At 50.5% G+C, this 20,319-nt stretch overlaps 1 protein-coding gene across 1 annotated transcript; it reads right to left on the bottom strand.

The window, feature by feature from the left end:
• Positions 1 to 17,467: 17,467 nt before the first annotated feature.
• On the bottom strand, positions 17,468 to 19,210 carry LOC129151903 (ral guanine nucleotide dissociation stimulator-like). Its single transcript, XM_054728476.1, has 4 exons — positions 19,153 to 19,210; positions 18,645 to 18,716; positions 17,830 to 17,951; positions 17,468 to 17,645 (listed from the first exon to the last, which is right to left on the bottom strand). Exons 1-4 carry the CDS (start codon positions 19,195 to 19,197, stop codon positions 17,615 to 17,617), a joined length of 270 nt encoding a protein of 89 aa, XP_054584451.1. The 5' UTR covers positions 19,198 to 19,210; the 3' UTR covers positions 17,468 to 17,614.
• Between the last annotated feature and the right edge of the window lie 1,109 nt (positions 19,211 to 20,319).

The following is a 20,319-nucleotide window of genomic DNA, read 5'->3' as shown; positions in this document are numbered from 1 at the left end:
GGGTAAGTGTATATTTACATAAACTGCATCCTATCTCAAAAGATACATATTAAGATATGTATAATTATTTCCACTTCAGTAAAAGGATGATCACTGATTTTAAATCTTTCTCTTTTCTATCTATAAATGAGAATTACTTATGTTAAAATAAAAGAAAAACACCTACATTCTTTTGGAAGAAGAGAAAATGTGGGGATATGGAAGTGTCTCCAGTATAATCCCCCTGGAAAGAGGAGCGGGGGTGGTTTTGCCTAAAAGTGGGCAGTTGTTTTAATTTTTTTCAGAACCAAATTGTACTTGTATAAGTAAATCCCAAGTCTATAATCAAATTGCATTGTGGCAAAACTGGATTCAGAAGTAGATACACTCGACTAATTGTGTCACAGATCATTAATTCTGACATACAAATATCCCAGATATTTCCCCTCCTTCCCGCCCACACATGTTTTCTTGTTTCTACATGAGACTATTCTGTGTTATTCATTTCTCGGCACAGTATCAGGACGCTCACTCGCCTTGCTTATATTTACTTCTATTTCCACTCTATTCCACATCATCTTGCCCATTTGTGAAACCTCTTGCTATTTTGTTTTCTTTGTTTTTCTCCTCTTTTAAATGAAGTTCTAAACATAGTTGAAGGAGAAAAAATAGATTAATGTTATATAAAAAGTTGCAACTTTCTAAATTGTTTCAATTCTTATATTATTTTCTTGTTTGTTTTTCTTGTTTTCATTGCTGGAAATGTACACATATCCAGTAAAATGTAGGGAATTTTTGTGTTACCTTGAAAAAGAATAGTTTATATTTACTACTTTACTGAACTTTTACCTAAGACCTAAGAGTTTCTCCAAAAGAGAGATTTTGTATCCAAGCATATTTTCCATGAATACAAAGTCCATAAAAATGAGGTCAATTTAACAATCATTTTCACTTCTGCTGTCAATCATTCAATCACTTCCTTTTGCTCAGAATAAAAGTCTAACTGTTCCAGTGGCCAACTGAGACTCAGGGTTCAGCAGGCAGGACCGGATGTAACTGCAGGACAGAGTGGCTCCTGTGAGCTCCCAGGAGCCACACCTCAGGTGTCCCTCCCACTGTCAGGTGCCCCAGCAGTTGCTACAAAGTAAGGTCTGGGGAGGACCAGCAAGTCATGGACACAGGTTCTCTGGACTGACCTGCAAGGAGAGCCCACACCATCCCTTGCCCAACTCATGCCTGGCCTCACCTCTCATTGTCTCTGAGCCGCTCCAGGCTCCAAGTTGCTCCTTGAGCTCTATTTGATATTCTCTGCTGCGTCCAGCAGCAGCACTATCGCCTCCATTACTTTCTTCTCCTGGGCCCACAGGGAAGGACTGGATGCAGACACGGCCCAAGTGGGAGTGAAGAGTGCGCGAGGGGCGCGGTCCTGGGTCTATGCGCACTGGGGCACCCTCCTTCCTCTAATTGCACTGAGGGCCTTCCTGTGCTCACAGATGGGCATCAATAGTCCTTCCTCCAGGCGGTTACCCTTCTTGCCACCCCTCTACCCCCATCCACCAACTGAAGGGTTTTCCAAATATTGTTATGAAACTATTCCAACAAATGGAAGATGCAAGGGATGGAGCCCAGGATTGTGCTTGCCTGGACGTCTCACATAGTCATTCCTCTGTCCTGCCCCGGGAAGGGCCGCAACTACTCACCTTCCACTTTTTTTCTAGGTTGATCTGATTCCACTGGAAGGCAGACACCCAGTCCATCAGAAAGAGCCTCATGGCCAGGACTAGCCCCTATGCCCACCTTCTCATGGTGGACAACAGCCAGGTACCAGGAGAGGGTGGGAAACAGGGAAAGACAGGACTAGAACCCAGGCCAGGCTCTGGGCTCAATGAAGAGGCGGATATGGATCACTATGATGGGTAAGATGCTCCAGGTCCCAGGGGAGGATGTGCTGAGTCCTCAGGAATCAGTATGTATGGGGTTCTCTGTTCCCAAAAAGCCAATCCTAGTCACCCTAACTCAGGACCCAGGTCACCCACCTCCATGAAATAAAAGATAAACTGTGTTTCAACAGGAAATTATTAGAAAGGATATATTTTTTCTTCCATAGACCTTTTGTGATCATTCTTGTTGTTCTAAATTTAGCACAATATGACTACATTTTATAAGACTGTTTGTCTCCACCATGTTACAAACCCTACAGGCACCTAGGGAATACCACCCCTAGGCACCATTGCCACTGTTACCGGGCGACCAACAAGAGACGACCACCAGAGACAGAGATCAAAATGTATGAGCCTTTAATAAACTGACCAGTGACTGCGGTTGCTGCACCCTACCTCAGTAAAGGCCAAACTGCAGTGTAGAGCACAGGTGTTATAGCAAATTTATACCCAGAAACCACAAGAGGGAGTTAGGACAGTACAATGACAACCCAAAGGTTACAAAAGTTATGTCAGCCATTTCTAAGGAACTCAGGGCACAGGTGGAATGCCTGCGCAAGCTGAGCTGGAGCATGACCCACTACCTCCCTCCCAACTCTAACTGACCCATTGTTTGGTGACCTACTCTACCTCCCTCTGTCCTAAGGCATCCTGCCTCCAGGCAACAGAGGAGCTGTGCAATGTTTGCAACCCAGAACAGCCGCCTCCTTCTATGCCTAGACCTCATCATTCCTCTGACAGAGAGCAAGGATCTCTTGGCTCTGCGGTAAAACTTTGAGCCTCTTCAGCATGTGTTGATTTCAGAAGAATCGTGAAGTCCCCTTTCCCTGAAGGAATTCAGAGCTAAGTTCCTTGAGGGGGGGATGTGGTCGGCAGTTAGACAGACACAAGCAGAGCTAGGACCATGGGCCCAGTGGAGGAGAAATCTATGGGCCCTGAGATGTACTTCTCACCACTCTAACTGCTCTGAAGCTGGCAATGGAGGAACCTATGTAGAACTGAACTTGAATTCTATTTGGAAAGAATGCATAGTTTTTGTGTAATAGAAGGCATAGGGCATGGAGATGCATTTTGAAGGAAAGAGAAAGTGGTTCTAAAGCTGGTTGTTTCTGAAAGTTGTAAGGTTTGTAAAGAAAGGTTAGTGGAAGTTGAAGAGATATCTCAGAAGGAAATTGTAGGTATACTCAATTACAAATCTAATCAGATAAATGAATCTAAAGTAAACTCACACAGAATTTGTTTGGTTCTTTCCAGTCATCAGATTAAAAGGGGTAATCTCCACATAGCAGAGGTGAAATTAGTGGCACTATAGCAATAGAATGAATTTAAAAATAAATTTAAGTATAGTATATGGTTCAAATATATCAACAAATTTACCTACTCAGAGGGGGAGGATTGATGGGGGGACCTATAATCTGATAGATTGAGCACCGGAGTTAATCTGAAAAGTAATCATTATTGTAAATCTTAGAACACAAATACTTATGTGAATAGGGGGTTAAGTTTCTCATATATGAACAGGAGGTTAAGTGTTTTTCTTAAAGTTTCCTTTAGAAGGCCTTTGCAAAGCTATTGAGCAGGTGACTCAGCTGTGAATCCAGCAAGCAGAACCCATAAGCAGGGTCAGACCGACCCATTTGGTTTCAAGACATTATCTCATCAACGTCATCTCATCACTTGATGACTAAAGTACAATAACTGAAATCCACACACTACCAGGTCTGCCTCACCCTACCCCATTTTTCTGTATAATCCTATCCCCTGTGCCTTGTTGGGGAGACAGGCTTGGATGCTTGTAAGAGCCCTGTCTTCTAGGTGGCTAGCCTTCCCAGTAGATGCCTAACATCATTCAAGCCTTCCTTCATTTTTGGACACATCGTCAGGCAGCCTGAGCCCAACAGGGCTTTTCCTGAGAACATAACTACCTCGCCAGACCGGCCAGGAAGAAATATTTTTCACATTAGATGTAGACATATTAGCAAACAGAAATATAACATGCTTTTAAATTGTGAAGTGTATATTTAAATATGTTTAGAATATCTGAAAAGTATATAAAAGTAGGAATAATTATTTTCAATTTAGTACGTGGGTGATTTTCACTTACTTTAATCCTTTCTCTTTCCTACCTATAATCATGTATTATTTTTATAATGAAAACAACTATTTTTTGCAATAAAAATAATATCTAGTCCATTTTTTTTATTGTAACGATGAACATATCGGTCTAAAGTTATCAATTGTTTGTGTACTATTCATTGAAGATGGGGATAAAGAAGTTTGCCCAGAATAATCTTTCCAGAAAGAGGAGCAGTTTAGGTTGGACCTAACAGTTGTGTAATAGTTTCTGAACCAAGTAGTACTCGTAGAAAAAGATCCCATGCATGGCCATCAAATTGCATTGAGGCAAGACAAGTGATTCAGAGGCAGATACACTCGATTAATTGGACATATGTATCAGAAGATTAATATAGCACAAATATCTCTTTTGTGTCCTGTTTCATCCCCACATACCTTTTCTTCCTTCTATATCGGTCTGTTTGGCTTTATTCGTTTCTCAGTACAGTTATAGAACTGTGAAATGCCTTGCCCTCTACTATTTTATATTTATTCCCATTTCCACTGTATTCAACCTCATCTGTCCATTTTTCTTTTGAGGAGGGTGGGGGGGGTCTTCTTGCTACTCACTGCCCTCATGTTTGCATTTTTCTTCTCTTTAACATCTCATTCTGACATAGTTTTAAAAGAAAACAACTATTTTACTGTGCTATGAAAAGTCACAACTTCCGGAGAAACCAAGATGGCGGCATAGGTGAAACACCTAACCTGCAGCCGGGCACAACAATTTCAAAGGCACAACTAGAGGTCAGAACGGACATCGTCCAGAACCACAGGAGAGCTGGCGGACTGAAATGCCCACAGCTGGGGGGAAGGAGAAGGCCACGGGGACAATCGGGGGAGCCGTAAAAGCCTGAGGTATGGAGAAACTGGCGGAGACACGAGCACGCGCGCCTGCGGGGAGGATGGAGCCGGAGAGGAAGGGGCGGCTGACGGCCTGGCCGGCGTTCACTGGCAGGAAGGAGATAAAGGCTCCGGAGTGCGCTAAGCGCCGGCTCCGACTGCACTGAGCGCCAGTTCCGGGCGAAACCCTGGGAAGCCAGGCGCAGGCTGGGGGAATGAATCTGGGCTGTGGGGCACAGGCACAGAGGAGCGGGGGAAGGCAGAGCTCCAGAGGCGCGCACGGGAAGGGGCGCAAAGGACGGACTGTTGCCTGCGCCACTGAACTGCCCTAGCGGGAAGGAGACATAAGCTCAGGACCGTGCTGAACCCCAGTTCCGACTGCACTGAACCCCAGTTCCGGGCGAAACCCTGGGAAGCCAGGCGCACGCTGGGGGAATGAATTTGGGCTGTGGTGGCGGAGGCACAGAGAAGCAGCGGCTCCAGACGCGCGCACTGGAAGGTGCGCAGAGGACGGACTTTTGCCTGCGCCACTGGGTGGCCCTGCTGGGAAGGAGACAGGGTCGCCAGACTGCGCTGAGACCCAGTTCCAACTGCACTGAAACCCAGTTCCAGGCGAGAATCTGGGAGTCCAGATTCATTAGGGGAGGGACTGGACTGTTTGGCAGTGGGCGAAACTCCAGGGCGCGTTTCTCTCAGAGGTGTTTGCAAGGAATACAGAGGGACACAGACACAGGAGCCTCATAGGGCGGGGCTGACAGGAAGCCAAGGTTGTAGGCTCCACCCTGTAGCTCCGCCCCAGCCAAGCTGAGCAGAAGCTTTTTCCTGCTGAGTGCCTCAGGTAGTGGCTGACCCACACTGCATTGGAGACCCAGAAACGAGGGCATCTAGTGGTTGGTGGGAGATGACACCAGATTTCAATCACTTGCATAAGGGAGGCATTCTAGAGGCAGACTCAGTGAGCGCCAAGGCATTGCTGCATCAAGACCCGGTCCACAAACATGTCTCCTGCACAGCAACTCTTCCTATATGGACAAAGAGGGTCCTCACGGCCAATTGGCCTGGAGGACAATTCCTCCCAGTGACACCAACAACAATCAAGACTTAACTGTACAAAGGAGGACCAAGATGGAGACATAGGGCGGCAGCCTGATCGTTGCCTACCACAACAATATTGAGACTACGACGGGAGAGCAGAGCAGACACCAGCCAGAAAGACCGGGGGGCTGGCTGAGCAGATGCTCTACAACTAGAATAAAAGAGAGGGGTAAGCAGGATGATGCTGATGCCGGTGACCCAAAGTCCACACTTTAAGAACTATGGCTCAGGCGACACAATGGTGGCCAGGAACGTGCTCGGCGCAGTTCCCCCGGCGGTCTCCGGCTGAGGGGACGGCTCCACTCGCTGCCGAGCACGGACAGACGAGCCCCTGGGAGACATGGGGTGGGAGACTCCGTGCTTGCTGACCTCCGAGTCCTTCAAGAATCTCAATGCCCCGAAGTGGCCAGGTGTGCACGCTCAGCGACTGGCCACCGTTGCAGACCCAAGGGCCGACGCAGCGACACCGGACCAGCCCACCGCCGGGCACCGGGCACACCGGAGCCTTGCCGAGCCCGCCGCCCAACGAGTTCTGCGGCAGCCGCCCTGGAGCTCTGAGAAAATGTCCGAAGGAATTGCTGAGAGGGAATTGACCAACAGGAATTGGGATCAAGAAGATGAAACCCCGCTGAGACCCGAGTCCAGGCGAGCCTGCGAGCCTCTGGGCTCAGATGTGGTCACACGCCTCTGGGTCTAGGTGAGGCCTCACGCCCCTGGGTTTGGGTGAGGCCACGCGCCCCTGGGTCCAGGTGAAGCTGGATTCCGGGTTCGGGTGAGGCCATGTGCCCCTGGGTCCGGGCGAATCTGAACCCTGGGTCCGGGTGAGGTCGTGGGCCCCTGGATCCGGGTAAGGCTGGGTCCCGAGTATGGGTGAGGCCGTGAGCCCCTGGATCCGGGTGAGACCACGCGACCAGGGGTCTGAGAGAGGTAACGCGCCCCTGGGTCCGGGTGGCTTCGTGCACCTAGGTCCAGGTGAGGCCACGTGCCCCTGGGTCTGAGAGAGGCCACGCACCCCTAGGTCCGGGCGAGACCATGTGTCCCTGGATCCGGGTGGGGCCTCGTGCACCTAGGCCCGGGTGGGGCCACGTGCCCCTGGGTCTGGGGGAGGCCAGGCGTCCCTGGGTCCGGGTGAGACCGTGTGTCCCTGGATCCGGGTGAGGCCTCGTGCGCCTAGGCCCGGGTGAGGCCACGTGCCCCTGGGTCTGGGGGAGGCCAGGCGTCCCTGGGTCCGGGTGAGACCGTGTGTCCCTGGATCCGGGTGAGGCCGCGTGCACCTAGACCCGGGTGAGCCCAAGTGGCCCTGGGTCTGGGAGAGGCCAAGCGTCCCAGGGTCCGGGTGCGACCATGTGTCCCTGGATCCGGGTGAGGCCTCGTGCACCTAGGCCCGGGTGAGACCAAGTGGCCCTGGGTCTGGAAGAGGCCAAGCGTCCCTGGGTCCGGGTGAGACCATGTGTCCCTGGATCCGGGAGAGGCCTCGTGCACCTAGGCCCGGGTGAGCCCACGTGGCCCTGGGTCTGGGAGAGGCCAAGCGTCCCTGGGTCCGGGTGCGACCATGTGTCCCTGGTTCCGGATGAGGCCTCGTGCACCTAGGCCCGGGTGAGCCCAAGTGGCCCTGGGTCTGGGAGAGGCCAAGCGTCCCTGGGTCCAGGTGCGACCATGTGTCCCTGGATCCGGGTGAGGCCTCGTGCACCTAGGCCCGGGTGAGCCCAAGTGGCCCTGGGTCTGGGAGAGGCCAAGCGTCCCTGGGTCCAGGTGAGACCATGTGTCCCAGGATCCGGGTGAGGCCTCGTGCACCTAGGCCCGGGTGAGCCCAAGTGGCCCTGGGTCTGGGAGAGGCCAAGCGTCCCTCGGTCCGGGTGAGACCATGTGTCCCTGGATCCGGGTGAGGCCTCGTGCACCTAGGCCCGGGTGAGCCCAAGTGGCCCTGGGTCTGGGAGAGGCCAAGCGTCCCTGGGTCCGGGTGCGACCATGTGTCCCCGGATCCGGGTGAGGCCTCGTGCACCTAGGCCCGGGTGAGCCCAAGTGGCCCTGGGTCTGGGAGAGGCCAAGCGTCCCTGGGTCCGGGTGCGACCATGTGTCCCTGGATCCGGGTGAGGCCTCGTGCACCTAGGCCCGGGTGAGCCCAAGTGGCCCTGGGTCTGGGAGAGGCCAAGCGTCCCTGGGTCCGGGTGAGACCATGTGTCCCTGGATCCGGGTGAGGCCGCGTGCACCTAGGCCCGGGTGAGCCCAAGTGGCCCTGGGTCTGGGAGAGGCCAAGCATCCCTGGGTCCGGGTGAGACCATGTGTCCCTGGATCCGGATGAGGCCTCGGGCACCTAGGCCCGGGTGAGCCCAAGTGGCCCTGGGTCTGGGAGAGGCCAAGCGTCCCTCGGTCCAGGTGAGACCATGTGTCCCTGGATCCGGGTGAGGCCTCGTGCACCTAGGCCCGGGTGAGCCCAAGTGGCCCTGGGTCTGGGAGAGGCCAAGCATCCCTCGGTCCGGGTGAGACCATGTGTCCCTGGATCCGGGTGAGGCCGCGTGCACCTAGGCCCGGGTGAGCCCAAGTGGCCCTGGGTCTGGGAGAGGCCAAGCGTCCCTGGGTCCGGGTGCGACCATGTGTCCCTGGATCCGGATGAGGCCTCGTGCACCTAGGCCCGGGTGAGCCCAAGTGGCCCTGGGTCTGGGAGAGGCCAAGCGTCCCTGGGTCCGGGTGAGACCATGTGTCCCTGGATCCGGGTGAGGCCTCGTGCACCTAGGCCCGGGTGAGGCCACGTGCCCCTGGGTCTGGGAGAGGCCAAGCGTCCCTGGGTCCGGGTGCGACCATGTGTCCCTGGATCCGGATGAGGCCTCGTGCACCTAGGCCCGGGTGAGCCCAAGTGGCCCTGGGTCTTGGAGAGGCCAAGCGTCCCTGGGTCCGGGTGCGACCATGTGTCCCTGGATCCGGGTGAGGCCTCGTGCACCTAGGCCCGGGTGAGGCCACGTGCCCCTGGGTCTGGGAGAGGCCAAGCGTCCCTGGGTACGGGTAAAGCCTGATCCTGGGTCCGGGTGAGGCTGTGCGCCCCTGGATCCATCCGGGTGAGGCTGGGTCCCAGGCCCGGGTGAGACCACGCGCCCCTTGGGTAGGGGTGAGGCCACGTGCCCCTTAGTCTGGGTGACGCCGTGCCCCTGGGTTCGGCCGAGACCAAACCAGAGGGAGTCGGACCTCCATTACCACCATTTGTCCACCATCCAGAGCTGAGGGGTCAGTGCTGACATGTACACATAAGGAACTACTGGACATTGAAATTGGGTCTCAAAAGAACTGTTGGTCCAGGGGGAAGCTCGCTACAGATTGATTCATTTGCCTGTCAGCATAACTATTATTGCTCGTCTCACATTCAGTTCTTATTAGTATATATCTAGTGACATATGATCTCGCTCATCTAGGGGAAATGATGAACAACATAGACTGAGGAACAAGAACAGAACCAGAAGCAAGGAGGCATCGATCGGACTATCGGGCCTCAGAGGGAGGATAGGGGAGGGTAGGGGGAAGGTGGGGGGAGGGGGAGAGTTCAACCAAAGGACCTGTATGCATGCATATAAGCCTATCCAACGGTTAAGTTCAACAGGGGATTGGGGCATGCGTGGGGAGAGGGGTGGGATGGGAATGGGGGGATGAGGACAAATATGTGACACCTTAATCAATAAAGAAATTAAAAAAAAAAAAAAAAAAAAACCTGGGACCCTTGAGTCTGCAGGCCAACACTCTAGCCACTGAGCCAAACCAGTTAGGGCCCAATGTGACCTTTTATGATGATTGAAATGGTCTATATTCATGCTGCCTAATGGGACACATGTGACTATTGAGCCTTTGAAATCTGTCACAACTGAAGAATTTTTAATTTTATTTAGTATTAATGAAAAATTTTAATAGCCACATGAGGATAGTAGCTATGGTATTTCATCTAGAGCAGGTGCCAAAATGGTAGCCAAGAGAAACATGTAGCTACTGAGCACTTGGAATGTGACTAGTCTGAATTGAGATGGACCATGAGTATAAAATACAGAAGTGGGCAAAAGTAGGTCTACAGTGGTTCACATGGAAAAAGGCATACAGGTTATGATTATTGCAATCGCTGGATTAACTCTGTGTTCTGTGTACTCACTACTGTGAACCTACTTTTGCTTACTCCTATATATAACAGATTTCAGACGGTACCAAAAAAATGTAAAATATGTCAATCCTTTCAAATATTGATTATATGTTGAAATAGCATTTTCCCCATATTGAGTTAAATAAAATATATTATCAAAAAAAAAAAAAAGTCACAACTTCCTACTTTGTTTCAGCTGTTAAACATTTTCATTGTTAGTATTAAATGTTTTACAAGTTCCCTTTGCCTTATCTTTAAATTTTTGTTTTTCTGCTTTTAGTCTTCCACATTCCATTTCTTACCTTATTTCAACTTTTTCTCTAGTTCTTCCATTTCTCCTTTCTCTCCTCTTACCTCCCTAAATACCTTGCTATGTGGCCCTAGGTGTGCTGTGTAAACCCCAGGCCTGTAATTAATAAGTCTTCCCCACACACAATGTTCCCAAGGGTCATTGCTCAAAATATCACCTTACAATCGTAGTAGGAAACACAAGGAAGGTCCAGCCACAACATTTGGTTTTGATAGGCTGAGAACAGAAAGAAGAACGAGGTAAGCAACCTGATCAAACTCTGTGAAAACTACTACACATAGATATTCTGCCACTGGTGCCCCATTGACTCCCATTGCTGTGCTGGTATTTTAATTTATTTTAATAGTTTATTGATGTTTTAGAGAGAGAGGAAGGGAGATGAGCGACTGGGGATTGAGCCACAATCTGGGCATGTGCTCTGACTGGGAATTGAACCAGCCACCTCTCAGTGCACGGGACGATGCCCAGCCAGCTGAGGACACAACAGCCAGAGGTGGGCTGGTATTTTTAGAAACCTACTGTGGGCATCTCAAATTTTACAGCTACCAGCCTCTATCAAGTGCTTTTCACCCTTCCTCCTGTTTGAAATATTCTTTCTTCCTATGGAGTGTATCTCAGAGGACTTGCCTCTGGTTCAGTTCCATCATTACTATCTCCCAGGTTCTTATCATCCAAACAAGCATTGTGGAGGTGGAAATGTACACATACCCAGCAAAATCTATGGTACTAAGGTGCTGTTCTTAAAAACAATAGTTAGTATTGCCTTAGTTAAGAAAATTTGAACTAAGAGCTAAAAGTTTCCATAGGACAGATTTTGGATCCAAACCTGCTTTCCATGAGCACAAATTCCATGAATATGCAAGGGGCAGTAAATGAGATCATTTTCAGAATCATTTCCACTGCTGCTGGCAATCCTTCAATGACTTCCTTTGCTGTCAGATTCAAGTTCAAATCCTTAATATGAGTTCTTTGACTCTTAGGCACTCTAGTGGGTAAGACGATGTAACTCACAATCACCTGGCTTACTTTCCATTTGCATACCACCTTCACAAAATGTTCATGTCTACTGGCCATTTCTTATGTGTGTTGTTTGTCGGAATTCAGTACATGAGATGCATACAAGCCTTTGACAGGCACATGCAGTGAGCCTATGTTCCTTACCTATGCACTGTCCCCTGTTTTGTGCAATGATCTTTACTCTGCTCTTAGCTCTCATTGCAATGTGAACATACTAAAAGAATGATGATTGTTCAAGGGGGAAAACAAATCAGTGACATATATTAGGGGGTTCATAAACAGTGGTTTATACTTAAAAATGGAGTGTATCAAAGGTAAAACTTCAGAGGATGGCAGCATCATGGTGGCACAAGACATACCTTAGTTTTGTCCTTTTAATCCCCAAGCAGGTCATGGGAGATGTAGAATCCAGTTTACTCTCAGGGTAACAGGCAGGCAGACCTGGGCCCAGGCCTCTACGTGGACCTTGCAATGCCTCTGATCCAGCTCCAGCCCCACTCCGCCCTGGCCTGGAGCCCCTGGACACAGTCTTAGACAAGCACCCATCACCTAGAGAGGCTTCCTGGGCATCCAGGTTTCTAGGCGGAGAGTGTCAGCACACCGTTCTAGCAACAACAACATCAAAAATAACAAGAAGAAGAGTTTGGCTTTCCCAGCTGTGCAGGACTCCACCCTGAGGTCTGACTGTGAGCAGCATGACTGGGTGAAGAAGAGGCTGGGAGAGCAGCTGGGAGACCCATGGAAGGGTCTAAAAAGGATGCCGTTCCTACTCACTGCATCACTGGACACGTTGCCATGGACCCCTGATGGCCCACGGCACCCCCAGTGCAGGGTAAGACTCGCCCAAACATCCACCTGTGGCCAGCGCCTTCTGTGTCCTCCTGCAGACCTGCAGCAAGCCTGAGCTCAGGCAGAGGGCTAGGCGCTCAGGAGGAAAGCTGTCCCTAGTATTCAGGCCAAGGAGCATCCACCAATGTGAGCTTTAGCGCCACCTTTGGGAAAGCAAACCTAAATATAAGAGCCCGAACTATAAAATCCTTAAAAAGAAAACAAAAGGGTACATATCATGCATTGTCTTAGATTGGCAAAATCTTCCATAGAAACTCCAAATCACAAGTAAAAGAGATCTCATACATGCGCCTCACTTTTGTGCATCAAAGGAACCAGCAGGAGAAAACAGACAACCCCCTGAATGGGAGGAGATATTGACACAGCCTATATCAGGGAAGGGTCTAATACTTCCTAGAGGTGAGGAATTCCTGCAACCTGTGACGCTGAGAGCTGTGTGTCAAATTAGCTGGGCTATGGTACCCAGTTATTTGACCAAACACATGCGCAGCCAGCTAACTTTGGAGGTCAGTACCCTTGGCAATGGGAGTGGGTCTGTTCCTCAGCTGAAACGCTTAAGAGTAAAAATTAAGCCCTAGCCAGTTTGGCTCAGTGCATCGAGCTTTGGCCTGCAGACAGAAGGGTCCCAGGTTCTATTCCAGCCAAGGTCACATGCCTGGGATGCAAGCTCAATCCCCAGTGGCGTGTGTGCAGGAGGCAGCCAATCAATGATTCTCTCTCATCATTGATGTTTCTATCTCTCTCCCTCTCCCTTCCTCTCTAAAATCAATCAAAATATACATTTAAAAAATTAAGTAAAAATTAAGGTTCCATGGTGAAGAAGAAATTCTGCTTCATATGATACTAGGCAATTTTGCTGAGTTGTTTGTAAATATTTCTCTCTTTTCTGCATACAGCATGCCTAGAGAGCCATGCGTTTCCTGAGTAGGCGGCTGCTGGACATTGAGAAAATGGAAGAAAGAGACAGACACAGAGATAGAAGAAAAAAGCTGGGGCCTGATGGGAGCATTGTCCTCTAACAAAGTCAGGCACAGAGCCAATACAGCATGTTTGTTTTCTACAGGAAAAAAAAACAAAACAGGAACTTTTACTAAAAGTGAAGACAAAAGAGACCATGTGCATTCTTGGGAGGGCCTGAGTGGTATTCATTCCTGGTGCTTGGCTGGATGGAAGTAACAAAACCCACCCCCTAGCACCTGGTCTGAAGGTCAAGCTGAAAACACTCCAGCCTCTGGCTAAGCATGTTTCCAGAACATGGCTTTGGCAATGCCACTGGATTCAGATGACAATAATTAAAGAAATGCTCATGTGCCTTCCCAGGCGATCTCTACAGCTGTTAGTCTGCTGGCCTGCCTTACACATGTCACACGTGTCAACCCATAACAACAAGAATACCTTCAGGCCCCTCTGTGGCTAGACAGCTCTGCTTTGCTCTGCTTCCCTCTGAGCTGCACTGGTCTGCTCTGTCCACTCTTCTTAGACAACATCTGTGTTTCAGCTCCAGTTCAAGAAGCAGTCTTCTGTCAAAGGGGAAGCTCTACTCCCCCATCCAGAGGGGAGGTGGTGCAAATAGACAGAAGTCCAGCCCTGAGACTTTTGCAAAGGAGGGGACAAATCCTGCTGCCCATCCCATGCACAAAGAGGCCTTGGGGAGAACTGTGAGAAACGTGGGGTGTTTTCCCTTCCCTCCTGGTTTTCAGGGCTCACCAGGAAGAGTCCCAACTGCTTCTCCTTCTAGAGCAGAGGAAGCAGCCCTGTCTCCTTAGGACCCAGCAGTCGCCCTACTGGTGATGAATAGGTTGCCCTGCTCACAGGGACACTCACTGTCACTGATCTTCTTGACCTTGATTGTTCTCTTGTCTACCTAGGACGGGGGACACAGAAGGCGAGATGAGATGTAATTGTGAGCTCCCAAAAGCCACACCTCAGGTGTCTCACCCAGTGTCAGGAGCCCTAGGAATTGCTACACAGCAAAGTCTGGGGAAGACCAGGGAGCCAGGGACACAGGTTCTCTAGACTGAGCAACAGGGAGAGTCTACACCTGCCCTCACCCAACTCCTGCCCAGACTCACCTCTCCTCGCTGAGCTGCTCCAGGACCCAGAACCAGGCCCTGCATGGATCCTGGGGATCTATTTGATATTTCTGGGCAGACTCCTGCAGCACTATCTCCTCCATTACTTTCTGCTTCTGGGCCCAGAGGGATGCAGACACTGCCTGAGGTGGGGAGAGGGTTGGGGCAGGGGCAGGGTCCTGTGTTTTGCACACATGGGCACCCCCCTTCCCTCTACATCCATGCAGGCATTACAAGTGCTCATAGTTGAGCATCCACAGCCCTTCTCCCAGGAAATTATCCTTGATGCCATTCCTACTAGCAGACACCAATTGGAGGGTTCTCCCACTTCTGTTCTCAAGCTCTCCCAGTAAATGGAAGACGCAGGGGATGGAATGTGACACAAAGGGCTTCTCTGGTTGTCACTCCCTCCCGCAAGTACATGGTAAAGAGTCCCCTGGCCAGGACTTGTCCCTATGCCAACCCTTGTCCTGTTGCACTATCACCAGGTCCAGAAGGCTGCAGAAAACAGGTAAAGACAGGAATTGGATCTAGGCCAGGCTCTGGGCTGCAGAGGAAGGGGACAGATCCTGCATGTTGATGGGCATGTTGCACCAGGTCTCAGGGGCAGCTGTGCTGAGAACTGAGGCTTCCATATGAGGACTCTGTCACTCCAAAGGTCAATCTTGGTCACCCCAGGTCAGGCCCTAAGTCACCCACTTCCGGATAATCTTCCATTCTAGTGTCCAACATCTACAAGGTCAATCAGAAAATTGCCAAAGAAGGGAACACAGTGCGTAAATAGGGTGAGGGTGGGATGAGCCCCAGCTCTCACATGACACACAAACCCTCCCAGAAAACCTTCCACCCTCAACTTTTCGCCCTCTCCCCACCTCCACCCAGGGTTCCCATGTGGAACAGCCCAGAACCCTTAGGGAGTCCCCTCTATTGTGCATTCCCTCACACTCCAAGACTCCTCATAATCACCCGCAGGACCTCGTCTGGGCAACTCACAAGGTCAGTGGTCCAGGGCCAGCCCCACCCTGTATCCATCCTGCACCCACCTCTTCCAAACTCTCTATTTGGGCACTTCTAAGGGAGCGTTTCAAGTTCCATGGAAATAGGAGGCATGGCTGGAGGAGGAAGGCCTCCCTCTCTTGACTTGGAGGCCTCCAGCTGACAACACAAACCCTTCTTCTCTGACCCTGGAGTGTTCCCCAGACAGGCTCATTGCCCTTCTTCAGTAGCCTCTATTAGGACCCATGGGTAATCAGCATCAGAATGGAGGTTGGCTTCAGCCAGGGTGGAGGGCGGGGTCATTGAGCTCATGCTCACCTCACCCCATTACACCCACCACACCTGACCTCATCGACTGGACATCTGACCCAAGTCAGCTGGTACCAGTGCCACCTGGACTTCAGCATGCTCTGGTTCTGGACGGCTCCCATCTGCAAGGCTCACTCGGTGTGTGTGACCTTGGGCCTGGGCCTGGCCTCCCTCACCCATTCTCACCTTGGAAAGTGGGTGACCTCCGCCTAGCTCACAGGTTCTCCTGAGGACTCAGTGTCATTCTGCCATCATTGTTCTCACCCTCAGCCCTTTAGGTGGGACAGGGCAGGGAGCTCTGCACAGTCCTTTCCTGCCCTGAACTCGTGACCACCCTGTGAGGCCAGCAGCATGGAATGGTAACGCCTCCATGTCAATCGCCCGGAGATGGGAGGCCAACAGAGGGACAGTTATGTTCTTAAACTGTTCTGGAACTGCTTACTTTGATCATCCACAGACCCCTAATTCCCTCTCTCATCTCTGATGATTTTACTACTTGCATCACTGGTACCTCCTTCACTCTTTCTTAGTCATAACTCTTAGTTCACTACCATATAATGACCTTCCATCACAACACATTGTAAGCCCTTAGACATCTTGTCTGCCATTCAGTGTGGGAACAGCATCATGGGAATAAAAGAGCCAAGTTCTTGTGGTGTGCTGGGGGCTGGGGTGGTGCTTATAGGAGAGTCCACTCAATTGCTCTAAATCTCAAGGGAAGTGCAAGAAGCAATTGGAGGTTCCTGGGCTTCACAGATGATGCTTGGGAGAGACCCATGCAGTGTGTGGTTCCACGAACTGGGCAGACAGGAGGATGGCTCTGTTGCAAGTCACGTGGCCCATTTAGACTTTGTAATTAAACACAGTGTGCACTGCCCTTATATAGCTAAGGGCCAGGCACACAGGAATACCTGCTGCTTTTGCTTTGTAACAGGAAGATGACACACTGGAGCAACAGCAGTAAAGTAAGAACAGGCACCACAAAGAAAGGTTAATTCATGGTAAGTGGTCCGGACAGGCTAGGGGCTGGGTGCTTTGTCCTCCCTTCTGTGAAGAATGGGGCTGGTTTCACATTCTCCCTCAGATCAGGAGTTACCTAGAGCACTTTAGAACCAGAGCCCAAACTGGGGGCTCAGCTAGGATGTTTCCACTTTGCTGGTCATCTATGCATATGCCCAAAGCAGCCTTAACTATCACCTCGATCCCACAAACCTTCACATCATCCTACACACAACATTACCTCTTCACCATTTGTCTCTTTATCTGCTTTACCTTTTGTTCAGAGCACGCAGCACATCCTGACTTCACGGTATGCATGTGCTGGCTGGTTTGACTCTCATACAAACATGCCATCCAGACATGCTCTTTGCTTGAGCACTGTGCTCCTAGTGCCTGGCCCACTGTAGGTGCTCAACACAGACCTGATATAGGGGCCAGTGAATGAATTCCTCTTAACCCAATCTACTGATCTGAAGAGTCCCCAATCAATTTTCCAAGGGAATTTGATGAAATGATTCAAAACGCATACTTACTAAAATATGAAATGTGCTTTTTTGAAATAAATTTTATTTGCAGGAAATGATTCAAAATGAATTGAATAAATGTTCACAGGTACCTATACAACAATGATCATCAAAGAGTTATTCATAAAGTAGAGAAGAAAATAATTGAAGCCCAATAACTAGGGACAAATTACATAATTTATGACGAAGCATGAAAAAAGATACAAGAAGATACCATGTTTCAGAAATAATTTTAATATTGCTAAATACTTTACTAAACATAAACATAACAAAACTTATTTATAACTATGGTTAAGGGTGTATTTACATGTATTATGACTATATATGAATGGGTAAATATAAAACTATAGTTCCCATTTAGTGTATGAAACTGCTATGACGTTCAGAATAATTTCCACATCTGCAGGAAACCAATGAATTCCTTCGACCAGTTTTCCCCTGGCCACCTAGGACTATGGCTCCAGCTGGCAGGACCGGATGTAACTGCAGGACAGAGTGGCACCTGTGAGTTCCCAGGCCTCTGGTGTCCCTCCCAGTGTCAGGAGCCCGAGGAATTGCTACAAAGCTAGGTCTGTGTGGGGATCAGGGAGCCATGGACAAAGGTTCTCTGGACTGACCAGCAGAAAGCGTCCACTCCTCCCCTCGCCCAAATCCTGCCCGGCCTCACCTCTCATTCTCACTGAGCCGCTCCAGGGCCCAGAACCAGGCCCGGAATTGCTCTTCAGGTTGGATTCGGTATTGTTTTGCAGCCTCCTGTAGCACCACTATCTCCTGCAGAATTTTGTCCTCCTGGGGCCAGAGGGAAGGAGAGGATGCAGATGCTGCCTCCGTGGGAGTGCAGAGTGGAGCCGGAGCACAGCTCTCGGTCTTTGAACACAGGGGAACCCTCCTTCCTCCTAATTCCACCCAGGCCCTTCCTGTGCTCAGAGATGGGCATCAACAGCCCTTCCTCTAGACAATTATCCTTGATGCCACTCCCGTGCCTTCAGCCATCAAATGAAGGGTTCTCCCACTTCCGTTATCAAAATCTCCCAATAAATGGAAGATGCAGGAGGTGAAGCCCCTACATGTGCTGGCCAGGGTGTCTCTGATTCTCACTCTCCTCCCCTGCTTCTCAGGAGGTACCCAGAGGCTCGGGTTTTCTTTTTTCTTTTCTTTTTTTCTATGTTGATCTGATTCCCCCTAAAAAGCAGACATCTAAGGTCCATCAGAAAGAAACACCTGGCTAGGAATAGCCCCTTGTGCCCACCTTTTTCATGTTACACTACCAATAGGACCTAGGAGGGGTTGGGAAACAGGAAAAGACAGAACTTGGATCAAGGCCTGCTTATGGACTCTAAAGGAGCATTTAACAGATGGCTATGATGGGCCTGTCGCTCTAGCTCCAAGGGGAGGCTGTGCTGAGAACTCAGGGCTCAGTATGGGGCTCTCTTTCCCCAAGGTCAATACTGAACACCCCAGGTCAGGCCCCAGTTAACCCACCTCCAGAACATCCTTCATCCTCATGTCCATCATATGCAGAAGACTCAGGTATTCTCCCAGGAAGGGAACACACTAGGCAAACAGGGCGAGGGTGGGATCAGCCCCTGTTCTCACGTGCCCCACAAACCCTCTTCTGAAAGCCTCCCACTCTCAGCCACCTGACAACCCCAGGGTTCTCATGTGGAGCAGCCCAGGTGCCTTAGTGCCTCCACTCAATTGCCTCCTCCCTCACTCTCCAGGAATGCCTCTTGACCACCTCCCAGGATGTCCTTTGGGCAAATCACAGGGTCTGTTTTCCGAGGGCAGACCCAAGGCCATGTCCATCCTACTCTCAGCTCACCCAGGCCCTCCTCTTGGTCACGTCTAAGGGAAGGTTTTAGGTTCTGTGGGCACAGGAGATGGGGCTGGAGGAACAAAGCCTCCCTCTCTTGACTTGGAGGCCTCCAGGGCGGAGCACAGAACACCCTCTGCTCTGACTGTAGAGCGTCCCCCAGACAGCCTCACTCACCTTCTTGTGTAGCCCCTTCCTGGATCCTCGGAGGTGGAGCATCATAGTGGCAAACCTGGAGGGCTGCTAACACCAGTGTGGAGGGCAGGGTCATTGAGCTCATGCTCACCTCACCCCACTTTCCCACCACCCCTGATATCTCACCCTGGATATCTGACCCAAGTCAGCTGGTACCAATGCCATTGCAATTCTAGCATGCTCTGATTCTGGATGCCTCCCAGCTACAATGCTCACTCGCTGTGTTTGACCTTGGACCTGGGCCTGACCTCCCTGACCCATTCCCTCCTCTGAAATTGGGTGACCTCCACCTAGCTCACAGATTCTCCTGAGGACTCAGTGTCATTCCTGTCATCATTGTTCTCGCCCTCAGCCCTCCAGGTAGGACAGGGCAGGGAGCTCTGCACAGATCTTTCCTGGCCTGAACTCATGACCACCCTGTGAGGCCTGCAGCAGCGCATGGTCACACCTGCATGTCAATCACGAGGAGAATTACTGGCAGTGAGTACTAAAGGGGCACAGTAGGAAGTCTCAGAGAGCACACCCCTCTGTCTCCGTCCAGCCAGTGGGACCTGAGGCCAAGCAGCTCTTTGGTTCCACCTGTGCATGAACCAAACAGATCCCTCTTCCTGGTAATCGGGACCCAGAGGGTGAACATTTCCAGAGAATCTTTCAGTGACAAACTACCAAAGCCACAGCCTGTTCAGTCCCCTCATCCCTCTTGCCCTCCTCTCTGCAGACCTCCAGGCTCGCTCTACCTTGATGAACTGTTCCCTGCACAGTAAGTTGTCTTCTTTGAAGAGTTTTTTAACTGTAACTGCGCGCCTCCTGAAGGGATGGAAAGAGGAAAGGCGTGTTTCCAAAAAAAAAATGGGAGAGAAGGGTTAACAGCATATTCCTTTTGAAAATCTCATGTTTCATACTGCCTTGGTGAGGGTATCACTGGGTTCCTCTGAGCAGGAAGGTCTCCGTGGGACTGGGGTAGGGCTCTCATGCTGGTCTCTGGGCCCCCTTCCCATATCGAAGGAGAAGTTCTCTTTTGACCAGTTTGGGTTTCAACTGGGCATAGGGTTCTGGTGCTGGAAACATGAAAATCACCCCCATTTGGCTCAATGCAGTCTCTGACATTGAAGGAAACTGACTCCTGAAGCAGAGTTAGTGGCCTGAGGG

Source organism: Eptesicus fuscus, chromosome 16 (assembly GCF_027574615.1).
Source record: "Eptesicus fuscus isolate TK198812 chromosome 16, DD_ASM_mEF_20220401, whole genome shotgun sequence".
Taxonomy (NCBI): Eukaryota; Metazoa; Chordata; class Mammalia; order Chiroptera; family Vespertilionidae; genus Eptesicus; species Eptesicus fuscus.
This window is presented reverse-complemented; position numbering and strand designations above follow the sequence as displayed.